This window comes from Canis lupus, chromosome 21 (assembly GCF_003254725.2).
Source record: "Canis lupus dingo isolate Sandy chromosome 21, ASM325472v2, whole genome shotgun sequence".
NCBI lineage: Eukaryota > Metazoa > Chordata > Mammalia > Carnivora > Canidae > Canis > Canis lupus.
In genome coordinates this window covers 40,589,006-40,613,565 of record NC_064263.1, presented here as the reverse complement: position 1 = coordinate 40,613,565, position 24,560 = coordinate 40,589,006, and the positions used below count along the sequence as shown (strand labels likewise).

General features: G+C 51.4%; 1 protein-coding gene across 1 annotated transcript in view; it reads left to right on the top strand.

The window, feature by feature from the left end:
* Positions 1 to 24,560, top strand: part of USH1C (USH1 protein network component harmonin) — a 44,889-nt gene that overhangs the window by 9,051 nt on the left and 11,278 nt on the right. The window contains exons 5-18 of the mRNA XM_025459660.3: positions 3,965 to 4,073; positions 4,208 to 4,232; positions 4,433 to 4,490; positions 4,793 to 4,887; positions 6,709 to 6,793; positions 7,769 to 7,828; positions 7,988 to 8,044; positions 8,331 to 8,473; positions 9,557 to 9,622; positions 10,006 to 10,130; positions 14,587 to 14,636; positions 18,476 to 18,628; positions 20,186 to 20,302; positions 20,848 to 21,330. Of these exons, the coding sequence (XP_025315445.1) occupies positions 3,965 to 4,073; positions 4,208 to 4,232; positions 4,433 to 4,490; positions 4,793 to 4,887; positions 6,709 to 6,793; positions 7,769 to 7,828; positions 7,988 to 8,044; positions 8,331 to 8,473; positions 9,557 to 9,622; positions 10,006 to 10,130; positions 14,587 to 14,636; positions 18,476 to 18,628; positions 20,186 to 20,302; positions 20,848 to 21,330 (1,626 nt within the window). The remainder of the gene's footprint in view (positions 1 to 3,964; positions 4,074 to 4,207; positions 4,233 to 4,432; positions 4,491 to 4,792; positions 4,888 to 6,708; positions 6,794 to 7,768; positions 7,829 to 7,987; positions 8,045 to 8,330; positions 8,474 to 9,556; positions 9,623 to 10,005; positions 10,131 to 14,586; positions 14,637 to 18,475; positions 18,629 to 20,185; positions 20,303 to 20,847; positions 21,331 to 24,560) is intronic.

Genomic DNA, 24,560 nt, shown 5'->3' with positions numbered 1-24,560 from the left:
GGCTTTGGGGGGCTCAAAGACTTACGGTACAAGAAGTGGGAGCGGACAGACATTGCTTTGTTCTAAATCCCTGTCTCACGGCTCGCCAGTGGCGGCTGAAATTTCAGCCACTTCATTACTCTTCTCCTGTGGGGCACATTTTCCAGCCCAGAAACACAGCCAGAGGAAAAAAAAAAAAAAAAAAAACCATAATGAGCTCCTCTCTCAGCATCGACAGAGGCCCTCTTTTTTTCCAGGGCGAGCTCTCCTACTAGGACAGGCATTTCTCAACGATGCCTATTGGGGCCATCAGGGCATTTTAATGCAACTCAGAAGTCTACCCTCCCACCTGTTTCTCAGGCTTATAAATTATCTTCTCTTTCTTGGGCTGCCGGGCTCATCTGTCCTTTGTGCCCCCGTCCCTCAGATCGTCATTTCATTGTGGCCTTTGCACAAAGGGCCTTTTGCACGGTTCTACGCTGGAGCGAGAGAGAGGAAAGCTGATACGGTAGCCTGAGCCCCAGGGGCTGTATGGGAATCATTCTGACTGGGGTCCCAAACAGGTTCCTTTTAGGAACAACACAGGGAACCTCACTCATAGGAGCTTGGGGACAACATCCGCATCCATTCACCTGTCTGAGGTTCATGTTTCTGGGAAGATCTCATGCCTGAGATCTGCAGACAGGAGAAGATTCTGGAAGGCAGGGGAGGGACATGTTCAGACACAACCTGGCTAGACTGAAGGACCTGCTGATTTGATCTGTTTTGTCCACCTACTGGATATAGTTTAGATTTTTTTTCAAGTGTGTCTTGTCTGAAGCTTTGCCCTCTGCTCTGCACAGGGCCGCCTACACTGTACCACATGCTCTGCAGTCCCGGGCTAGAGAATGATGCTGTGTGCCTTGGTTGTCCTAGCCGTAAAATGGACAGAGTAATCTCTGCCTTTCCTGAGGGACTTGAGGTCACTTGTGACAGGTGGCAGGAATCCAGAGAGGACAGGATGTAGGGAACTGCAGCCAGGCTTGGCCAGGTGCCCTCCCTCTCTGCTTCTAGATGCCCAAGAGACAAAACTTGTTGTCTGTAGGGGAGACCTGACTTCAAATCCCGGCAACACTGTTTACCAACCGGGTGACCTCAAGCAAATGACTTTTGTTTTTGTTTTGTTTTTTTTGTTTTTTTTTTTAAGATTTTATTTAGGGGCACCTGGGCGGCTCAGTGGTTGAGCGTCTGCCTGCCTTCGGCTTAGGCTGTGATCCCGGGGTCCTGGGATCGAGTTCCGCATTGGGCTCCCTGCATGGAGCCTGCTTCTCCCTCTGCCTGTGTCTCTGCCTTTTTTTTATTCATGAAAGAGAGAGAGAGAGAGAGGCAGAGACACAGGCAGAGGGAGAAGCAGGCTCCATGCAGGGAGCCCAATGCGGAACTCGATCCCAGGACCCCGGGATCACAGCCTAAGCCGAAGGCAGGCAGACGCTCAACCACTGAGCCGCCCAGGTGCCCTGAGCAAATCATTCTGTTCTCTGATTCTCAGTTTCCTCATTTGATTAACAGAAATAGAGTTGCTGTAAAATGTGGGTACAAGGAGCTAGCCTGGCCGCTCTCCTGACACGAGATGTCCCTAGAAACCTAGAGAGGTCTTTAGCAAGCCCGTCTCTCTGGTGTCTTTTTGAGTCCCTTGCCACTCTCATCAGGCCCCTAAGAGGACTGGGGTGTGTGGAGGTGTGTAAGGGAAACATTGAGGTGATAACATCGAAAAGGTGACTCTGTTGGGATGTTGAGAGGGTGGGAGTTGGCCTAGATGAACCCCTCACAGGCTGCGTGCCTGCCCAGCTCCCAGACCCCACAGAGTCAAGTTGTGTCCCCTACATGTACCAACAGGTCCCCAAAGGGACAGTACATGTGGTGTGAGTTAAGCTGCCGGTTGACTTGGCCTGGCCTCAAGCTGGAGAGGGGCACCCAGGATCCAGTCCCTGTTTTGCAGCTCAGGCTGCGTGACCTTAGATAACATCTTCTCCCTGGGCCACAGTTTCATCTGATAACTGAGGGTCCCTCTAGCCCTGCAGTTATTAAGTGAAGAGCTTCGGGACTGATCCCCAGAGCTAAGGCACCTGGAGGGACCTGCAGCAGCATCCAGCAGGGGATGAGCTCACCACAGCTCTGTATCCAGGGCTGGCCCTGCAGGCCCGTGAGCCCCTGTCTCTCCTGATCCAATGAGGCTTGATGTCCTGCAGAGAGAGCAGGAGTCTTTAGGGCTTGGACCCAACTAATGATAACAATAATGACCATTTATTGATTACTGATGGTATACCAGGTGCTGGCTGGCCTACATGTACAGGTAGGCCAGCACTTCTCGAAGCAACCAGAACATTTCCCCATTTTACAGATGAGAGGAACTGAGGTTCAGAAGGTTCAAGAGACTTGCACAAGGTCCTTTTTCCTCTTCTGGGGACAGCATCCATAGACATTCAGAATGATCCAGCATTTGACACACAGTTGTAGGCCATCCTATAGCACAGCCTTGAACAAAACTAGGCTGCTCTGAACCCCTGCTAATAGAATCATTTACCTTTAGACCAAGAAGAGTAGGAAAGCACCAAACTCTGCATGTGGCATGTGCTCAGGCCAGCTTTGAGGAGTTTGTGCTGTGACACCTACAGTTCTTTTTTTTTAAGATTATTTATTTATTTATTCAAGAGAGCAAGAGAGCGTGGGGAAGGAACAGAGGGGGAGGGACAGAGTCCTCACTAGGTGCAGAGCCCGATGTGGGGCTCGATCTCATGACCCTGAGATCATGACCTGAGCTGAAACCAAGAGTCAGACACTTAACCAAGTGCACCATCAGGGTGCCCAGGTACCTAGAGTTCTTAAAAGGTCTAAAATGAAGAAACACAGCAGCAGGGGTTATGGTGGTTCCATGTGTGCTGTGTGTTTGTTGACAGGATCAAGCATGCTTTCCCTATTGAAGAGCAGGAAATCATTGTGAAAGTCTTGAAGGCACAAGCACAGAATCAGAAACCTAAATAAATAATGAAGTTTTTTTTGAGTAATAAAAAAAATAAAAAATAAATAAAAAAAGAATTGCCCAAGACCATTCAGCTAATGAGAATAGAAGCAGGGTTTTGAAGCCAGGACATCTGACACCAAAGCCTTGTGTTTATTCACTGTTCTTTGCTCGCCCAGCATGGGGGTCAGAGGCCAGGGCTGTGGCTGAGTTAAAATGTCCACTGAGCTTCCACAGGGTGGGAAGAAAGAAACTGCATGTGTGTCAGTGATGCGAACTTGAATCAGGAATCATAGAAGTTCCCCGCCCTGACTCACTTACGGCGTTACAGTGATTAACAAAGACTGGGGAGCTTGCTCCTTGGGGCGGGGTGGGGCAAAGGCCAAGGAAGAGCTGCTTGAATCTAGGTGAAGGGGTGTCCTTTGCATGGGTTCCAGATCCTGATGGTGACCCAGTGGGGCAAAAGGGGCCCTGAAGGGGCACCCGGGTGGCTCAGTGGTTGAATGTCTGCCTTTGGCTCAGGTCATGATCCCAGAGTCCTGGGATTGAGTCCCACATCGGGCTCCCCACAGGGAGCCTGCTTCTCCCTCTGCCTGTCTCTCTCTCTCTCTCTCTCTCTCTGTCTCTCATGAATAAATAAATAAAATCTTTAAAAAGGGGGGCACTGAAATGAGGGCACAGAGTCCCGAGTTCTAGTTCCATTCTGCTGCCCACTCTCTGTGCCTTTCACCTCCCGTGTTGGTGCTCCCATCTGCAAAATGGGTCAGAAAGACTGCTTGGAAGTGTCACTACCATGGGATCCTTTAGACTAATGGAGAGTGCGTTGGTTATAACAAAGTACTAGGGTCCATGCCAAGGTTTCTTCTGAGGGAAGGTGTGGTCAGCGTCCCTCTTCCCGGAGAGCAGGCCCAGAGCATCTGGGGCAAGCCTGCCCAGCTGCCTGAGGCCCCCTCAACCTGGTGCCCATTCCCTCCGTCTGTGGCCAAGGTAGGGGATGAGATCGTGCGCATCAACGGATATTCCATCTCCTCCTGCACCCACGAGGAGGTCATCAACCTTATCAGGACCAAGAAGACTGTGTCCATCAAAGTGAGACGTGAGTGAGGCCAGAGGGCAGGGGGCACTCGAGGGGGGCATGGCTAGGGTGGGGTAGGCAGCGGGGTCCCTGGCTCCTGGGGGAGGAAGGGAGGGCATAGGAGCCGTGCTAACTGCCTTGCCTTTCTCCCACAGACATTGGCCTGATTCCTGTGAAGAGGTGAGCAGGACCCTCCTCTGCGATTCTTCCCTGTGGGCGCAGGGTCCTGGGATTGGCTGTGGGGTCCGGCGTCAGCCCGGCCAGCACTGCTTCTGGGCCAGAGGTGGCTGGAGGCTCCAGACGGGCAGATCTGGATTTGGAGCCTGGCTCCTCACACATCTCTCTCTAATGACTGCTCTTCTATTTCCCCTTCCCACCAGCTCTCCTGACGAACCCCTCAAATGGCAGTACGTGGATCAGTTTGTGTCAGAATCCGAGGTAAGGGTCAGGGCCACCTGTGCTGGGGTTTGGATGGGGTTGTCTTCAGGGAAGGGCAGCTAGTCCCAAAGGGAGGGTTGCCCCAGAGATGTGCATTCAGGAGCTTCAGACAGGCTCCGAGGGCATCCAGAAGGTCCCTGAGGGTGCTGGGCCCTCAGCCAGGTCCAGCTGGTGCAGACATACCCCCCAGGGATATATCAGTGAGCAGTCTCATGTGGGGATAGCGGTGCTTGCTCTAAAGGGCTTTGTGAAATCAAGAGCCTCTTGGACACCCAGTGACCCTTATCTCATACTTCCTCCAGGGTGGGCGGAGTACCCTGAGCTTCCCCGGCAGTCGGGAAAACAAGGAGAAGAAGGTCTTCATCAGCCTGGTGGGATCCCGGGGCCTTGGCTGCAGGTAGGTGGCAGGCCTGCCCTGAGGGTCACTCATGACTGAGAGACCCCAGTACACCCCTAAGCCCCTCCCCCTCTCTCACTGCTGCTTCTGAAGAGATGACACTTCTCGGCGCCTGATTTCTGAGCCTCACAACAGCCTTCCAAGGCCAGAGGGACAGTTTTAACAGGCCCATTTTACAGATGACGAAGCTGAAGCCCAAAAGCAGACCCACGTTCCTTTGGTGGGCTTCAGTCACTGCAAAAGGAGCCTGTCCGAGTGATGATCTCTGTTACGGTTCCCTGGTCATTTATTACCTTGTGGGCTTCCTTCAGTAGCAGCCAGGGAATTGCAAACAGGCATCAGGCCACGTGGGGTGGTCTTATTAAGCACACAGGTGCCACAGTTATAGATGCAGTTTCCAGCCCCTGCTCTGGCACCTATGAGCTCTAGAACCTTGGACTAGTCGCTTAGCCACTCTGAGCCTAGGATCCCCACAAAACTAGTTGTTGTGAGGACGGAGGAGATCACAGAAGTACCAGCTTCGTGCCTAGTAGGTAGTGAGCAGCTGTTAAACGTCAGCTGTTATTAAGTTTTTCAAATTATTCCCATCCACTCACATTTATTTAACACTTTTCTGCCAAGCATAAGTGGTATAAAGTCCCTCCTTCCTAAGAGATTACAAGATAGAATACAGTGAATGTGGAAGCCAGCCGCTGAAGAGCTACAGCGTAGAGTGGCAAGCGCTCTGCTGGAGTTGTGTTTTGCGTCAGAGATGGCAGATAGATCTCCCGTACTGTGCTATTTCTAATCAATTAGTGGTCGCGGCCTCAAGTACTATGGTTGGCCCTTGAACAACACAAGGGTCAGGGGCGCTGACCCCCTGCATCATCCCAAATCCATGTATAAACTTCTGACTCTCCCCAAATTTCACTAATAGTGTACTGTGGACTGGAAGCCTTACTGATAACATAAACAGTTGCTTAACACATCTTTTGTGTTTTACATATTATAAAAAGAAACTGTTGTTAAGAAAATCATAAGGAAGGGGCACCTGGACGGCTCAGTCAGTTAAGCACCTGCCTTCGGCTCAGATTGTGATCCTGGGATTCTGGGATTGAGCCCCGCATTGGGCTCCCTGCTCAGCTGGGGAGCCGGCTTCTCTTTCTCCTGCTGCCCTTCCCACTGCTTGTGCTCTTTCTCTCAAATAAATAAATAAAATCTTAAAAAAGAAAATCACGAGGAAGAGAAAATACATTTACAGTGCTATACTGTAAGAAATCCACATATAAGTGGACCCATGAAGTTCTAACCCGTGTTGTTCCAGGGTCACCTGTGCTTTGGAAAGAACTGTAAGGCTGTATCTAGATTTGATAGAAAAGAGTGCTGTGATCGATTAGTGATGCCTGCCACAGGTGTGAGAGGAGGAAATAATGGCACAAATGCCATTCTTAGTGTAGTATCTTAGGAGCGCTGAGGAGGGAGCAGCTAGCTGAGGCTTGGGAGAGACGAAGGAACTTGGTGAGAACCTTGTAGAAGAGATAGCATTTGAGTCTTAAGGAATGAATAGGGAAGTACTAGAAAGAGAGACGAAACGGCATGTGCCATATATTGGGTGAGGGATTGGATAGTGGGAATTACAAATATTTTTTTTGTGGCGGTTGCCACAGGGAAATGAGGCTGGACAGGTGAAGAATGGAGCACCACGGGTGCTGAGCCTCCTGGGTGACCTGGAGCCTCAGGGGCCAGAGCACAGGACATGCAGGCAGAGAGCACAGGACACTGACAATGAACAATGCTGCAGGGATGAGCGGAGCCTCACCTGATTTCCCATCTCTTCCACAGCATTTCCAGTGGGCCCGTCCAGAAACCCGGCATCTTTATCAGCCACGTGAAGCCTGGCTCCCTGTCTGCCGAGGTGGGGTTAGAGGTAAGTGACTCTGGCACGGCCCCAGTGGGGTAAGGGGTCAGACGATGATCACACAGCGACAGGGGCACGGGCCTTCCCACACAGCCCTCTCCCAGCAGCCACTGGCTATGATTCCTACCCGCCCCCAAGGAAAGCTTCACATTTGACCTTTCTACAGTCTTCTCCAGCTCCAAGAGCCTTTGCTCCTGAGCTTGGGAATGTAGTAATAATAAAGAATTGATGTTCACTGAGTGTTTCCTGGGTCGGACATTGTTCTAAGTCTTTAAAATTTGGAAGAACTCTGAGAATTAGGTAGTGTCATTATCCTCATTTTACAGATGGAGAAACTGAGACTTGGAGAGAGTATGTGATTTTTCACATCGTGTAATAAGTGATAATAAGATCACGTAATAAGTGTAATAGGGCTGGGATTCAAACCTAGGTGGTCTGAGGCCAGAGCCAGAGCTCTTACTCTCTACTCTGGACAAGTTACCTCCTGTTGCTATGCTTCAGTTTCCTCTCCTATAAAATGGGGGCATAGCCTTCCTTCTAGGGTCATTGTGTGGATTAATTCATTAAGCTAATTAATACATATACTTCAAACAGTGCCTGGCACATAGTAGGTGATTGATGGATGTTACCTGTTATACAATTTATTATCATGGCTCAAAACAGCCTCAGCTATATGAGAAACCAAAGGGCTCCTGTGTCTACAAGCTGATTTATGACATTTTTGAAGCAAATGTCATAAATTAAGCCAAAGGAATGAACCTCTAGTAGTATAATATTTGACCACTGATAAAAGAGACATGAGGTGGATGCACCTTGAGAGGATCCAATCAGAGCTTTCTAACTGCTGTGTTCATCAGGAAGAGTTGAGGTGCAGCCACTTGAAGGCTCAACATCTGACCCTGGCCACCAGGGGAAGCCCTTCGTGCAGATGAGTGGGCTTACAGATAGTGCAAACACGCTGAACCTTCTCCCTTTCTACACCAGGCAGGGGACCAGATTGTCGAAGTCAATGGCATCGACTTCTCCAACCTGGACCACAAGGAGGTGAGAGGTGGGGTGTTCAGCTACTGGTCGTTTTCACGTCTGCCCTCTACTTCTCGTGCCCCTCTCTCCCTGCCTCGGTCTGAGACCATCTGTGCTCTCTAGAGACCTTGACCGCCCTGATCTGTCAGGCTTCAGCCAACCGTCCGCTTTTCCCCCCAGGCCGTGAACGTGCTGAAGAGTAGCCGCAGCCTGACCATCTCCATTGTAGCTGGAGCTGTAAGTCCAGGATGACCCGATAGGGGGCCCTAAACTCTGACCTCCAGCCCCAGCCATTCAGACCCCTGATCTCTGCCACACACTCCCGGGAAAGGCCAGAGGGTCTCTATTCCTAAAGCTCTGAGAGAGCAGAGGGAGAGATCTCTGCCCAGCCAGGAGAAGCTTGCTCAGAGACGGCAGGAGCCACAGTGAAGACAACCTGCATCTTGGTCCCCAGGGCTGTGGCAGTGGGTACCCAGGTTCCTCCCCAGGAGACTGAGTAAGGGGCCTCTTTTCACTCCCTGAGGGCCGGGAGCTGTTCCTGACAGACCGGGAGCGGCTGGAGGAGGCACGGCAGCGTGAGCTGCAGCGGCAGGAGCTTCTCATGCAGAAGCGGCTGGCTATGGAGTCCAACAAGATCCTCCAGGAGCAGCAGGAGATGGAGCGACAGTAAGTGTGGCCAGCCGGGATGCTCCTCCCCGACCCTCCCTGCCCACTGAGTCCTGGGCCAGATTCATCCTGCCCCCCTGAGGCCTGTCTTCAGATCACATGGGTTCAGTGGTGGTCAGTGCAGCCATCCCTTGCTGCCAGACCACCAAGCTCTTCCCTGCAGCTGAGGAGAGCCCCTGAGTTCCAAAACCCATGAGTATGGAAGATGAGGATGCTATTAGCACTAAGTAGCTAACATTTGTTGAGTATCAGTCATGTGGCTGGTCTTGTGTCAGGGCCTTGTTCACGTTTTACTTAATTCCTACAATAGCTCGGGAAGATAGATGATATTCACCCATTTTACAGGTGAGGAGACTGAGAGGTCTTAACGCAGAGAGGGTAAACCACTTGTGAATAAAGGCACACATGGCTGAGCTGGGATTCATACCTGTCTGTGGTAATAAGGCCCCTCTTCCTGGAGCTGATCGAGATCATGGACTGAAAGAATAAATGGTGTGAGCCATTCACACACACACACACACACACACACACACACACAGTCAACTCCAGATACATTCTAAGAGTGTAAAAGGAATTTGGGAAAGGAAGGTGAACAGGATCTTCACCTCTTTTCTCCATCACAGAATGAGCCTGGAGAACCAGCCCTGGTGGTACCTCTGCCCATTGCCCTGGCCTTGGCCAGCAGCCCTGACTACATGGGGCCTAGGGTCCTCTTCCTGGAGGACCTCACTCCAGCCAGGCCCTGCCTGTCATCAGTCACTTTATCTAAGTGTTTGGAGGTAGACACATAGAGTGGGGCCTGTGTTGATCTGCCTCCCATCCCTGGCATCACAGAATCTCCGCTCAGCAGTGCCAGACAAAACCATACACGGGGCCCAGATTTTGTTGGACCTGTTTCTCCAGCATCCAAATCTGGTCCAGGCATCCTTGGATGGGAGCCTGGAAGAAAGATTTTAAACCTTTCTCAAATCAGGAATTGGCTCCAAGGAAGAGTTAACTTTTCTCGCATAGTCTCCAGCATGCCATCTTGGATGTTCTATGTCTCTTGCATAGACTCCAACATGCCATGAATTTGTGTTTCAGAAGGAAAAAGGAAATTGCCCAGAAGGCAGCAGAGGAGAATGAAAGATACCGGAAGGAGATGGAGCAGTGAGTGCCTGGGTTCCCATGCCTGCACACACGTGTCAGTGTGCAGACATGAGTGTGCTCTCGGGACTGTGGCCCGCCAGAGGCCACCTCCAGGCCCGGTTTGCCTGGCCCTCTTGTCCCCTGGTGGATCACCTTTATCTGTAGCCATTCCATAGTTCTAGTAAAGCCCATCGTGTTAGGGTAACTAGAAAGTGGTCTTGTAATTCCCAGGGTAACATTCACACTCGATGCAGATTACGACGATGAGTACCAGGGACTTTGTTTTCTTCAGCATAGCTAGAGCCACGTGACCTCTTCCCGGGCTGTTTAGGGTTTCCCAGGAGACAGAGGGCGGGCCTGTAAAAATCCTGACCCCAGTCACAGGCATGGGGATCTTATTTCAGGATTGTGGAAGAGGAGGAGAAGTTTAAGAAGCAGTGGGAAGAAGACTGGGGCTCAAAGGAACAGCTGCTCTCACCTAAAACCATCACCGCAGAGGTGCACCCAATACCCCTTCGCAAGCCTAAGTGTACGTATCATGTGCTGCGGGAGGGGGCTTCCTTTTGGGGCCTGGGGTTTGAGGAGTATGTAGAAAGAGATGCTGGTCTTCCTCCACTCACCACCACTTCCCCAGGTGAAGAGTCCGTGGCTCCTTGGGCTGCATCTTCTTCATAGAGGGGCAGCCATCTGCCGGGGCACTGGGATGGGTGGGATCTGTCTGCCCCCCTGTCCCTGGGAGCCTGCTGCCAGGCTCTCGCCCACAACATAGATTTAGGTAGGTGGACCTCTCCCCATGCCTTTGCGCTGCTGACCAGGGAATGGAGAGCTGTGGCAAAAGTGAGCTGCTCATGGGATCATCATCTCAGTTTGCTGGGTGTCATGTCCACATCCCACCTGATTCTGAGTCAGAGCGGGGTGCAACAGCAGCCAGAAAGAGGGGAAATGCTCATGTTGGAGAAAACTCTGGTGGTCCAGGGCTGATGCGTACTGTGGGGAGAGCTTACCTGAAGCGCCCCTACCACCTGCATCCCTGTGTGTAGGCTATGGTCATATCCCTTCAGGGATGGAGTCAGGAAGAGGACTGAGACCCCTCTGAGATCCAAACTGTGGCCATCCTGGGGCCTCAGCTCCCTCTGCCCTTCACCCCTCCTTTCTTCATCTATCCTGGGTTCTTACCTCCAATTTCAGGCCAGGCCTCCACCACCTGTTCCCCTGTCCACCTGTTCTCAACCCCAACTGGCAGGATGTCTTTTCAAGGGGCAGCTCACACCACCAGAGCAAAGTGGGGGCTCAGTCTTCATGCTTCTCCAGTTGGCTGGTGGTAGGAAGCCAAGTAAGGTAGCTTGGGGGCCATAGTAATCAGGAGTCCAGGATTCCAGATTGAGCCTTACTCTCACTTTACATGACAAAGGGCCAGTTCTACTGCGGCTGATTGTGCTCAGCTGACCTGGGAACCTGTAGATATGGGGTGAATCTATATACTTAAGAACCAAGATTCCCCATCTCTCCTGTGTCACAGCCATTCGGCATCTTGTGATGGGGTCTGGACAACTCTGGCCCCAACTTTGGATCATACCTGAGCCCTAGAGGGACGTCATCTTGCCAACACAGTCCACTTGGGTCAATGAAGAGGTTGGACAGGGCATCTGGGTGGTCCCATTTCACCCTCCCTGGGGCGAGGCAGATACCTGCCAGCACATTCCTTCCTGGCAGCAGGGTATGGTGTCATCTCAGGGTCCTCTCAGAAGGACAAAGCGAGCTCTCATCAGCCTCCTCCCTGACATTTGGTATTAGTTGAGGATGTGGCCAGAGCTAAATTCCTGGTGAATAATCTGTTTTAGACAGGGAGCTAATTTGCTCTTATGAGTGAAAGAGGAGCTTCAGAAGGAGAGAAATCGATTTTAATTGCTTCTCATGAAAGTAATCCTAGCCAATTTAGTACCTTTCTAGAAGTTGGGTCTTGGCTTCAGAGCAAACACATCCTCTCAGGAACTATAAAAAATAAAAACCCTTTCTCTAGCTAGCTATTTATTTAGTGCTTTTAAACCAAATCAATCTTCTTGAATAAAGGAGCAAGAACTTTCCCTTTGCTTGAAGATATAAATGTTTTCTGAGGAATGTGCAAAGCATGGGATTAATGCCCCAAGCCTGTCTGCCTGAGCTGGGGCAGCTGCTGCTCCCATCCATCCCCCATATGCACTGGCAATTCCATCTTGTTGAGAAATAAGTCAGGAGATGCAAGAAGGCCTCCGAGCCAGCTCCATTCTTGCCTCTCTCCCCATCCCTGGGAGGCTGGAACAGTCCATGTTGTGCTGGGCCACCAGGGACCAGGCCACTGCTGGCTCCTCCCTGGCCACTCTTTAGCTCTGGGGCCCAGTTAGCCAATAGGTTATACCTGACTCAGGGCTTTGTGCCCGTGAGAGGCAGGGGCACACGTTTTTGAGCAGACAGGAAAGAGTGTGGAGCATCTCTTGGCCTGAAAAAGGAAATCCCTCATCCTAACGATATGCATGGAACTGGCTGCTCCTCTCACCATCACTGTCCCAGGGGCAATGCCTGCCTCCCCATGGCCAACCCAGCAGAACCCCAACATTCTGCTGACCCAGGACAGATTGTCACAGAGGCCCCAGAAGAGCTCTCTTTACTCAAAGCAGTGAGGGAGAGGGATTAAGGATCCCAAAGTTGAAAGGAGCTTTGGGAGATGAAGAGGTTTAAATAAGATATTTCTAGGCTTTTCTCTCCATCAAGGACCCCGTCAATTAGCCTCTGCCCCCAACAGACCCCAGGGTTTAGAAGTTGAGATTTTTTTCCTATCAAACCATTCAGTAATCATTTGTCTTCCTATTGTTGTATTAAGGAGTCATTCTTGTTTGCAAGAAAGCATCAGTGTTCCACTGTTGAGTAAACACAAATTGAGCTGAAAGCAAAGGAACTTACAGCCTTTTCATAGATGAATGGGCAAGTCCTTCTAATTAATATCTGAAATATGAATAAGCAGCTCACAGCAGAGCCCTGCACTACCTTCCACAGTCCTAGGGAGGCCAAAGTCCGGGTTGGAAATCACTGGAATGGATGCTTTGCCATTCTCCACGTGATGTCAGAATTCACGTCTCTCCTCTACCCTTTGGAATCTCCTCACCTCCTTGGGGTCTCCAACCTGCCTACGTAGCTCCAACATCCCCCCGGGGACCCAGAGTTCCCAAGGCGGGAGGGAGCAACCAGTAGGGTCTGTTCTTCCACTGTAAGCACCACTCGCGTATAAGACTCAGATAGTCCCATCCTCTGTCCCTCACATCCCAAGTGTCAACTGAATGCCCTGCAAAAAGCTCCTCACTTGCCTGTCTGATCCAAGGCCCCTGGTTTTTTTTTTTTTTTTTTTTTTTTAAGATTTTGTTTATTTATTCATGAGAGACAGAGAGAGGCAGAGACACAGGCAGAGGGAGAAGCAGGCTCCCTGCGGGGAGCCTGATGTGGGACTCGATCCCAGATCCTGGGATCACCACCTGAGCTGAAGGCAGATGGATGCTCAACACTGAGCCACCCAGGCGTCCCATCCCCATCTTACAGACAGGAACTAAAGCTCCCGGGGTTGCAAGCCCTGCGTGCACCATCGCAGAGCCAGGCCGTCTTGCTCGGGGCACCTAAGCCTCGATCCTGCGCCTGACCTCACAGTTTCCAGAGAGGGAGCCGGCTAGAGGTCCTCAGGGGAAGCACCACTGGCCTCCCTGTCTCCTGAGTGCCTGTCGGTTCACCAGCCTCCTCTCTTTTCCTGGGTAGCCGATCAGGGAGTGGAGCCCGAGCTTGAGCCAGCAGACGACCCAGATGGAGGCACGGAGGAGCAGGGAGAGCAGGTTTGCCCCCCCGCTTTGCTTGCTCCCGGCCCGCTGCTCTGCTCCCCTGCGCACCGCCTCCTGCTGGCCCTGCAGACACGCGGCTCTGGGGACCCCCGGCTCTGGGCGGCCTGCACGACGGCCACCAGGGCACCGTGCGCAGCCCATGCGAGCCCAGCTTCATGCAACACCTCCAGACAGGACCGGGGCCAAGCTGAAACGTCCGCTGATGCGCACCAGAACTGCTGAGGCCGCGGTTCAGATATTTAAGGATTGCCCTGCCGGAGCCCAGGTCCTTCCTTTGCTGCTCTGGCCTCTCCCCCGGACTCCCTAGGTATCCCCAGATCCAGCAAGGAAGTGGGTAGTACTTGGTCCAGCAGAAGGTGTTCGAGATCCTGTTCTAGAACTCAGGCTGGTCAGGGTGGGTGATTCTCTAAGGGATCACTGCCGGCCCAGGGAGTTTGAGGTTCAAGGGGTTTCCCTGTCATGCTGTTGCCTGGGGAAAGCAAGGGGCAGGCGCCCTGGTGATCTGGCCTTAGTAGGGATCTGCTTTTCTGGGGGGGCAGATCTGCCCACTGCCACCTGCGCTGCCTTTCCCAGAGCCAACCCCGGTCATCGCCGCTTCCCTCAACATCGAAAGTGGGGCACGTGGCCCGCACTGTGACACAAGGCAGCTTTGTTCTGCGTGACAGCCGTTCCAGGCACAACCCCAGGCTTTCTTTTGTCTGGGGCCATTCCTTGGACAGAAGGATGAGACAGCAGGCAGGAGAGGCCCCATTCTCTTCTGGCAGGGCCCTGCGTTAGTTAGCAGGCTGCAGCTGTGGCTTGGAAAAAGCTCACCCTCCCGCAAGGGCGGTCTCCGATTTTCTGGCACCGGCTTCTGAAGCCAGCGCCCCCCGGGGAGAAGCAGTTGGTGGGGCCTACTAGGGAACCAGGGCCTCTCGCAGGCAGCGCGGGGCCCACCGTGGTACCCCACTGAGGCCAGGGGGGCAGAGGGTCAGCGCTCGGGCGCCGCTTGGCTGTGGGGGTTGCCAGTGCCACTTGTCAGCTCACAGCGCCCCGCGTTCCCTGAGATGCCAACTCCGGGCTGCTGCCTGCGGATGCTCCGGCTGAGCTGAACTGCGTCTCATCTCCTTGTTCTCTGTGTTCTCATAGCCTTTGGGTGGTTTTATCGTTATGATGGCAAGTTCCCGACCATCCGGAAGGTAGGTCGTGAGACTGAGTGCTGTGCCGCTTGCCACAGAGTTTGCTGTGGGTCTTGGCCTTTCCAAGAATCGTTGCTTTTCCTGTCAATCCTAAACGATGCAATCCGGCCTGTTCACTTGGAGGGGGACCCTGTCTGCACCTCCCTGGCCGTCTGACGTCAAATGGCAGGGCGCCGTCACAGAAGCGTTGTGGGGGGAAAGGATTCGTGGGGTGAGAGCTGCCCCAGTACCATCTGGCACCGCCCAGGAGGCACAGGGCAGGGGCAGGGCCACAGCAGGAAGCTTCCACTTTGTTCCTCTTGTCAACTAGAACCAGAGGGCCAAGACCAGAAGCCATGGACAGACAGAGTGAAATATCAGGTTGGGTGTCCACAGCACAGGTTACAAGACCAAGCGTGCCAGACACAGATTGGCTGCCAGGCAGGGATTTGCTGCCTCGAGTTGAGACTAAGAGCCACACCAATCATAACTCCTAGAAATATCTGCATGTGCCAGGGTAATGCATTTTCCTGGTCTCTGGGGCCTTGAATTTTCTCTCTAAACCTTATTACTGTATCTCCAGGCCCCATTAGGCTCTCGTCCTTTTTCTTGCTAAATCACTTTGGCATTTGATTATGAAAACGCCGCTGTTAATATCTGTAGATTGGATATTTGAGATGACTTGGCATTTGGAAATCGGGCATCAGCATAAATCTTGGTGAACTAATTTAGGTGTTATCACTCGACTGGGTCTTTCTCACAAAATATTGGCTCCCCAGAAACCAAAGCAGTGCAGCTAGCTGATCTTGATGATTATATAGCTTCTCCCTGCCTGTAAAACGGGAATATCTGATGTTCCAGAAACATCTATCCGCTTCCTCCAACACAGTAAAAAAATAGCCAGCAATACTATTTCTGACAGAGGTTAGCATCTTTACCTAGGCACACAAATCATGATTTATATGACATTGAATCAACTTAGGACAGAGCACCATGGGGGATTTTTTTTTTTTCTCCCTGCTATGGTCTCAGAAAGGATCCACTCTCATAAGACTGCCTTTTTCATCCTACAGCCTGACTCTGTGGCTTAGGATGTCTCATTGGGTTAGATATCTAATTCTCTATGCACCGTCTCCACTAGAACTCACCTAGAGAGGACAGTGCACGTGCACACACACACACACACACACACACACGCACACAGGATTTTGCTGGAAAAAAAAGTAATTAAAAGTAGATGGATAGGTAAAATCTTTTCCAGATACTAATAACCAGGCAAATGTAAGAGAACTAGCATCTCCTACACACACACACACACACACCTCCCACAGGAAATCCTGTAACTTAGAAATTGGTGTTGGTAAAGAAGCAGACCTGTTTCCCTCTATTCATTCCTTCAATATACCTGAATAGCTGGTATTTTTGTTTTCATTTCACTTCCAAAAGAGAGAAAGACTGCTTCTAGGTAAAGCAAGAGCACATCCAGCCCATGTGCCTTTCCTCCCAGACCGAAAGGACTATTTGCCATGAATTGAACTGACAGCTTAAACAGACAATAGAATCACATCCCTCGTGCTGGCTCTGAAAATCCATTGTCACTTTCTCTAGAGTCTGTGACACGGGTTGTCTCCCAGCAGCTAGTCCCCAGGTAGTACACGTGGCCATCTACAGCCATGATCACCAATGCACAAAATTTCCCTTATTTGAAAAGATAAAGATTCAATATCTTTTATTCCCAATCTGGCAGTAAGTCCCTCTGGGGCCCAAGGTCCCCTGGCCTGTAGCCCCACAGAGTCCGCATCAGAGCCTGAAGGGTGCATGGTTCTGACGAAGCTTCTCACTAAATCATGCAAACCAGCTCTACTAGCAGGAGCCCGCTGTCCCCCAGGGGAGGCGGATTCACACGCAACTGTACACTGGGCGCCAGTATGAGGTCAGTAGACAATGCTATGGAACAATTTAACCGCCTGCTTCAGTAAACAGGTGCTGCTTTCTTGGAAGAGGGACAGAAACTGTCATATCTGCCTGCCCCATCCACGAGCCCTGGCTCTAAAATCTTAGCACTGGTAGTTTTGAGGGGGTTTTGTTGTTAACTCATCGAATGGCCGTTCCTATCATGGTGGGCCCTGCGAGGAGTCATGCCCTTATTCTAGCAAGCTTCCGTTAGGCAGAATGTTTTTTGCCTCCTCTTGGGGGATATTGGGGTCTGATCTATAACACGATGGCAGGGTTCATCCATCAGCTGAGCCAACATGGTAGGCAAGGAACCAAGCAGGACTCTGAGGCAATGAGAATCATTTTCTCAAGGAGTTCATAGACTGCTCTGGGCGTGGGCCTCTATGCCCAAGATGGGAGACCATTTCCAAAGCACGTTGCCTATGCGTGGGAGTAGGGGTTGTGTTTGGGACGGGAGGCAGGATGACTCCTCATAGATCCATAACTGCACCCCCAAGCCTCTCCAGCTGGGGACAAAGTTTGGTGTCTAATGCTGAGCAACTCAATTCCTCATTCCTGCCCTTGGATGCTGGGATGATTCAAGAATCCTGAGAGAAGACTCCCAAAAAAGCTTGTTGGGGGTGGGGGTGAGCTCAGTGAGCAGGCTAATTTCCTCCCCCACCCCAGAGGAATACCCCAGAGTGTTGACTCTCTGCTGTGCCCTCTGCTGAGTGCTAGCTCTGTCCTCTGTGCCATGTGTGATGGGGCTGACCCTCCCTCCTGCCATGCCCCCAGCTGCTGCTAGCTCATCTGGGCACAGGAGAAAATACGTAGGACCTGGAAGACTTAGGTCCACATCCTGGCACCACCACTTGCTAGGTGTTTGACACTTGGCAAGGGACTTCACCTCTCTGAGTCTTGGCTCCCTCATCAAGAGAGTGAGGATGATACCTACATATAAGATAATCAGCATAAATTCCTTGGCACCTAGGCAGTCCTTAAACGTTAATTTTCTTCCTTCCTTACTCCTTGGCTTCCTTGCAACCCCATGGGAGAAGCAGCCAGGAAAGCAGGTTTTATGGGTCCAATGCCAACAGGGAAAAATAAGGAGTCTGTTTGCTTTGCATCTCTGATCCCCAAACCTTTTGAACCCTGAGAGTCTGTATAAGGCAGTTAGGCTATCCTTTTCCCCCTCCTCATCTCCTAGTCCTGTAGTTCCTGACTAATCCTCAGTTCAGGAGCCTAGTTCAGAGGGCCTCTATAGGATTAAATGGTCTGGAGCTTAAGCATCAGAGCAAAATCTGACATCCCTGGCTCTGAACTTTCAGGTCTGAGGCTGACTCCCACCTCTCACAGCTTAGGACAGAGGCTCTCTGCAAATGAGGCCTGCCAGGTCCCCCAGATTTTCTGTAGAATTTCCCAGGATGCATCTCTGTTACCTGAACATGAGACACCTTTCTTTCCAGTTGATGGAGAAGGCATGTACCCAGATACTAGGCCATAAATACTATGTATTTTATTTATATCGTGCTTTCATGTTTATAAAGCTCCTTTATAGATGTTGTTTTATTGGCTCTGATGGCAAGCCTATGGGGAAGGTAGTTCTGTTTTGAAGATGAGGTGAATCAGGCCCAGAGAGGTCAAAGAACTTAGCCAAGGTCACACAGCTAGCTAGTGAACTCATAAGCCAGTTCTTCTGGCTGGCACAAGGCATGTGTCTCCCACTCCACAGTTGGAAGCAGCCTTTTGCCTGCCCTAGACTGGAGGTCCAGTGCCCAGCACAGAGGGGCAGCGCTGGGGGAGGGGCTCACCACAGGGTGGTTTTCTGGCCTTGTCTGTGGACTGAATGCCCTGTTTGCTGTGCTGTGCCAGCCTCAACATGACCTTGTAACCCTTCTCATGTAAACACTGCCACATTTGCTCAGAAAGGAAAGGATAAGAAGAAAACCAAGTATGACAGCCTACAGGAGTTGAGAAAGAATAAGAAGGAACTAGAGTTTGAGCAAAAGCTTTACAAAGAGAAAGAGGAAATGCTGGAAAAGGAGAAACAACTGAAGATAAACCGGCTGGCCCAGGAGGTATGTGTCCTACTTACAGGCCAGGTGAGCATCCCAGGGACACAGTTTGGTTGTTCCCCACCATGCTCCTGGGGGGACCAGCTCGAGTTGTTTTCCCCAAGTGGAGTCCAAGGATGGAGTGAACCCTGCTCAGTCGGGAATGTGGGATCATCCCACCTGCCCAGGGTCATGGAGACTAGCTTCTGGCTTAGGTGTATATTTGGAACAGAGACTAGACTCCTCGCTCAGGTGTGGGTATGAGGCTAGCCTCTCTGCCCAGATTGTCACACTTAGGTTAGCCCCTTACACACCTGGCTAGAGGTTTAGTCTGCCCCCACCATCTCAGCCCCCGCAGAGTATGAGTCCAAGACTAGGCCTGTCCAGCCCAGGTGTGGCTCTGGAGTCTTTCTCCCTACTCAGGGTATGACTCCAAGGCTAACCCCTCTCTCTGCCTAGACTATAGAACTGAAGTTAGCCTTCCAGCCACCTATCATCAGGTCTAGGTCAGGTTGGCCCCTCTACCCAGGTTACGAGTCCAAGGCCAGATTTCTCCAACCTGCCTTGGCTCTGAGAGTATGGGTCTGATGCTCACCCTTTGTATAGGAGTGGTATCTGAGGCTGTTCCACAATTAATCAGGCAATGAGTCTGAAGCTGCTTCCGTCAACATAGGATATATCTGGGGTGCCTGGGTGGTTCAGTTGACTAGGCATCTGCCTTTGGCTTGGGTCATGATCTTGGGGTCCTGGGATCAAGCCCCATGTCGGGATCACTGCTCAGTGGGGAATTTGCTTCTCCCTCTGCCTGTCCCCACCATGCATGCTCTCGCTCGCTCTCTCTCTTACTTTCTCTCAAATAAATCTTTAAAAAAAAAAAAAGGATCTGAGGCTAGGCTTCTTTAACCTGGAAATGTACCTAAGGCTATCCCCTTTAAGACATGACACAAGCAATCATCCAGCATGGGTAATTCCTATTTCCTAGGTGAGTTAGGTGACCTTAACTCCCTAGCTATTAGAGATGTTATTATTGTTCTGCTTCTCTTTAATGCTCCCATGAATCAGAATGCCAAGCTGATTAGATTATAAAACCAGAGTAATCCTGGAAAATGTGAAGTGCATTAGGTCTGCCATTAGGAACGAATAAGCTACAACATTAAAAATAAAATCCAACTTGTACTTCTGAGGACAAGGCAGCCTGGAGGAGGGAAAAAGAGCAAAGTTAAACTTTTGGAATGTGCTAAGAGCCTAAAAAAGGATCATTCGTGGAAAATCACAAGAACCTCAGAGTTTGTGGGGACCCTGGAAGCCTAATCCCAGCTAGGTCCACACAATGCTACAAACGCCTCCTCTGATTTTGCCTACAAGTGCCTTTAGTCACCCTGATCCCCTAGCACCCTCTCCCTCTTGGTTTCCACCTCTTTTGGGGCCGGGTGGAACAAGCCGAGGTCTTTTCTGGAGGGTGGTGCACCCAACAGTACTTTTAAAAAGAAGTGGTTCTGTGCTACTGATATGAGTGCGCCACCCACATGGGACTCAGGTGTGCCCTCTGTCCTCTCCCTTTGCACTGTCCTTGGGTCCTAGGTGTCTGAGACAGAGCGAGAAGACCTTGAGGAATCGGAAAAGATTCAGTATTGGGTGGAAAGGCTATGTCAGACACGCCTTGAACAGATTTCCTCTGCTGATAATGAGATTTCAGAGGTAACAGAGCCCTTCTTTCCACATTAAGCCCTCCTGTTGCCTTTAGAATGACCCACTCTGGGGACAGTGGGAGGCAGAGTGGCCACTGGCAAGCTTCATTGTCCAGGGCCACCCCTACCAGCCCTCTCTGCCTTGCTCTCTTGAGGAGGGAGACACATCTATATTTCTGGGCTTATCTCTGGAGTCACCACCAAGTCCTAGCCCCTCTGAGATGGTCTGGGTTAGGTGTGTTGTCCTGGAGTAATTGCTAAGAGTGCCCCTTTCACTATCAAGTCTGTTCCAGTTTAGATGATAAACAGTATAGTCACCTTACATATCACCCACATGTGGCATAACTTGGGACCATCCTGCATTTGGGCGCTCCCTCCTGGCCACTTGGTTTGGGCTCACTGGAGCACCCAGGTAACAGAGAAGTGATACCCCATGATTCTGGTTTGTGGGTGGTGGGTCTCCAGCAGCAAAAGAAACAGAAAAGCATTACACTCAATGTATTGTGAAGTGGAGCAAGAGTCAGAAAATTACAGAACTTCCTTGTAACCTCCCAGATGACCACGGGGCCCCCGCCTCCCCCACCTTCGGTGTCTCCCCTGGCCCCACCCCTGAGACGCTTCGCAGGCGGGCTGCACCTCCACACCACTGACCTGGATGACATCCCCTTGGACATGTTCTACTATCCTCCCAAGACTCCCTCCGCCTTACCTGTGATGCCCCACCCTCCACCCTCCAACCCATCCCCCAAGATCCCTGCACCCCCTGTCCTTTCATCCTCAGGCCGTGTGAGTGCCTCATCTTCACCCTGGGTGCAACGCACTCCACCCCCCATTCCCATCCCTCCCCCACCATCTATTCCCACCCAAGACCTGACTCCTACCCGCCCGCTACCCTCGGCACTGGAAGAGGCACTGGGCAACCACCCCTTCCGTGCTGGGGACACAGGAAATCCAACAGAGGACTGGGAGGCAAAGAACCACAGTGGCAAGCCCACTAACTCCCCTGTTCCTGAACGGAGCTTCCCACCCACCCCCAAGGTACTGCCCCTGTTCTGCATGCTAGGCTGGGAGGCAGCCCATTTTCCAGGAATGAACTCCCATCCTGCATGTTGTGGCCACCCCGCATGTGTGTGGTTTCTGCTGGTTTTGAAGTACTATCCTGTCTGGTGAATTGCCTGGGATGCTTGTGGTGAGCTACTGGGGATCAATGTCTCTTGGTTTCTCTTTGGTCCTCTTGGCTAGTGTGGGCCGGTAGCATTCTAGGTAGTGCTTGCAAGGCTGTGCCAGTGAATCGCCAGAGCTCTGTGTCACAGCCAGTCACTTAATGATACAAGCTCAAGAAACCGTGAATATGGGAAATGAATCCCCGGGCTAACAGGAGAAAAGGAAGGGAGGAGGAGCAGTGGAGCAGTGTTAGGCTCCTTAAATGAAGTGATAACACTGTCCGGTGCAGTGTTAAGACATTACAGTGCCATTTTCTATGGAGTTAGCCAATTATATTGGCTTGAAGTATAATACCCAGAAGTTCTGGCCAACTTCCAGCTGCAGAAAAAATGAAGACGAAGAGTTCCTAGAAATCTCCAATTTACTATAAAAAGACGAGGGGGTTTTTTTCCCCTTAGATGTTAGGAGGCTGAACATTGATCCTTCTCAAAAAGACATACTTCTTATTAATCGTTCTTAATCTAAATCCTAAAGGCTGTTTTGGAAAAGGCAATCCCCAAGGAAGAAGATATGGAGCTTTGATCCCATGGGGGGACAAACAAAACACTGCTTCGGCAGTCATGGGGCCAGGCTCGTCAGAGTTAAAGGAGCTCATGTCAGCTGAGGGGGCAGTCAATAGTACCTCATCAGTTATTCTTATTAACCTTCCCTGCATGGATTTGAATCCCAGCATGAAGAACAGAATCAGCGTCTCAGAGCATTCAGGAGAGCTTGGGGGAAGGTGGGAATAAAGAAAGTGCCAGGTGCCAACAAGGCTGAGCTTCTGGGGACTCTCAGAGGGACTCCCTCTAGACCTCTGGTGGGTCCAGAGCCTTATAGCTCTAACAGAGAGAAGTCTGTGCGTTCCAGGGATGTCTTGTCCCAAGCCCAGCCAGGAGCAGGTTTACAGGGGGCTGAGATAGCCTGGCCCAGAGGGTCATATCCTTCTTGTGAGTCCCCACACCCCACGCAGATGGGCAGCAGCTTTTCCTCGACAAATTTGATTCAATAGTCATTGATTGAGCACCAGCCTTGGGTCTCTGTGTGAGGGGGAGAAGGGAGCAGTGGAGCAGTGCTGAAGGGGACACAGAGGAAATTGGCACCCCGTGCTTTCCAGGACTTGGCCATCTGAGGGATGAGCAGCTGAGCAGACACGATTCAGCTATAGAATGGCACAGGCCACCTGCTGTGGGAAGGATTCATTCTAACGGGAGGTTGAAGGCACCTCTGCAGAGTAGAGAGCTGATGAGCTGAGCCTTGAAGGATGACAATACATGAAGGATGGGAGGAAGGGCATGGAAGGTGCAGGGAACATAAAGACGGTGAGGAGGAACCACCTGGGTTTGAACCCTGGCTCTACCCCTGGCTGGCTGGATGACTTTGGGCATGCGTGACTTCACCTGTCTGAGCCTGTGGCTCTTCATGCATAAAATGGGAATGTTAATGGCCCCTACCTGTTAGGAGGATCAAATGAGTTAAGCCATGAACTCATTCGAAGTTAATACTTAGGAGAATGGCGGGCACATAGTAGGTGTTCAGCAGACAGTGACAGAACAGGATATAGGAAAATTTGGGTGAAGCTCAAAGATGAGATTGGAGGTAAATTCTGTAGGCTTTTGAGTCAGAATCAAGAATCCAAACAGGGTCCAGCTTTCTCGACTCCTCTAGGAATCACAAAATTCCCACTGTTAGTTCTCTATCAAAGCACAGGAAAGTCTCCTCCCAAAATTCCTCCCACACAAGGGGCCTCTGAAGAACTGGACCCAAATGTATTTGGTGATATCAAAGTCAGGGTTATTCCTGATTTGAGGGCCAGGGGGCTGCTGTTAGGTTAGCTTCATCCTGCCCATGTCAGCACTTTGGTCCTTGTACCACCGATCCTGCCCAACCCTCTCCTTGGGACTTCCTCCAGGAGCCAGAATCCATGTGGGCACATGTCTGCCTCTGCACATCATACCAGCCACCAGCAGGCCTCAGGTGATGGGAACAAACACTTGGTGCTGGCTTGGCACACATGCCTGCCACACCAGATCTGCCAGACAAAGGTTTTCAGGGCCGTATTTACCCCCCAGGCACCGTCCTGTGTGCCCAGCATACTACTAAGTCCTTCATTTATTCATTCAACGTGTTCATTGCGCACCTACGAGATGCCAGACACTACGTCTGGCTCTGGAGAACCACCTCAAAATGGGTAGCCCCGTCCCTGCCCAAACCATCTGGGGAGGACAAGAGATAAGTAAGCAGGAGACTGTCACCTATCTGGGGACAGATGGGGGAACACAGGTGCTGTGATGAGTTGGAGTGGAGAGGAAAACCTCAAAGAGGGCTTTCTGAAGGCAGTGACACCCAAGTTAAGACCTGAGCAGATAAAGTAGAGGGAGGAAAGAGCGTGTGCAAAAATCAAGACAAGAAAGGCTGGCTGAAGTTAGGCAGTGTGAGGAAGGTGAGGAGTGAGACACGGGGCCGCGGGGGAAGGTGGAGGAACTCATGAGGACCTTGTGGGTCAAGCCAAGAAGCTCAGCAGTCAGCGGGGACCCATGAAGAGTCTGGGCAGGGCTGTGATCCGATTCGATTTGTCTTGGCCAAGATGATGGAGCACATTAGAGCAAAGCAGACAGATTGCCTCAGCTCTCCCGGGTGCTGCTCTTACCGGTCCTCACCCCGTGTCCAGAGCCCCCGTGCCCACCCACCAGGGACAGCAGATGCTTTGTGTGCAGTCTGGGGAATGGAACCGTGGCCAGAAGAAATAGCCTTTACGGGGAGAGGAGGCTAGATGGCACCCACGGTCACTGATAGCGAGCCTTGAAAGCGTATCCTCTGAGTGACAGTGGCTGCTGGCACCCTCGTAACTAGGCTCTGGCTCAAGTCTCTGATTTCTTAGAGCCACCCAGGAGTTTCTGTGGCCTCAGAACACACTGGCCAATGGACTTCTTGTCTCTCCGCTGAGAATCACACCCCGAGCACCTCCAACAGGGTGAATGAACCAGGGGGGCTCACTCATGCCGTGAATTTGCATGTGCGTCCAAGTGCCCTGGTTAGCCTGGGCCACTCCCGCCACGACTTCA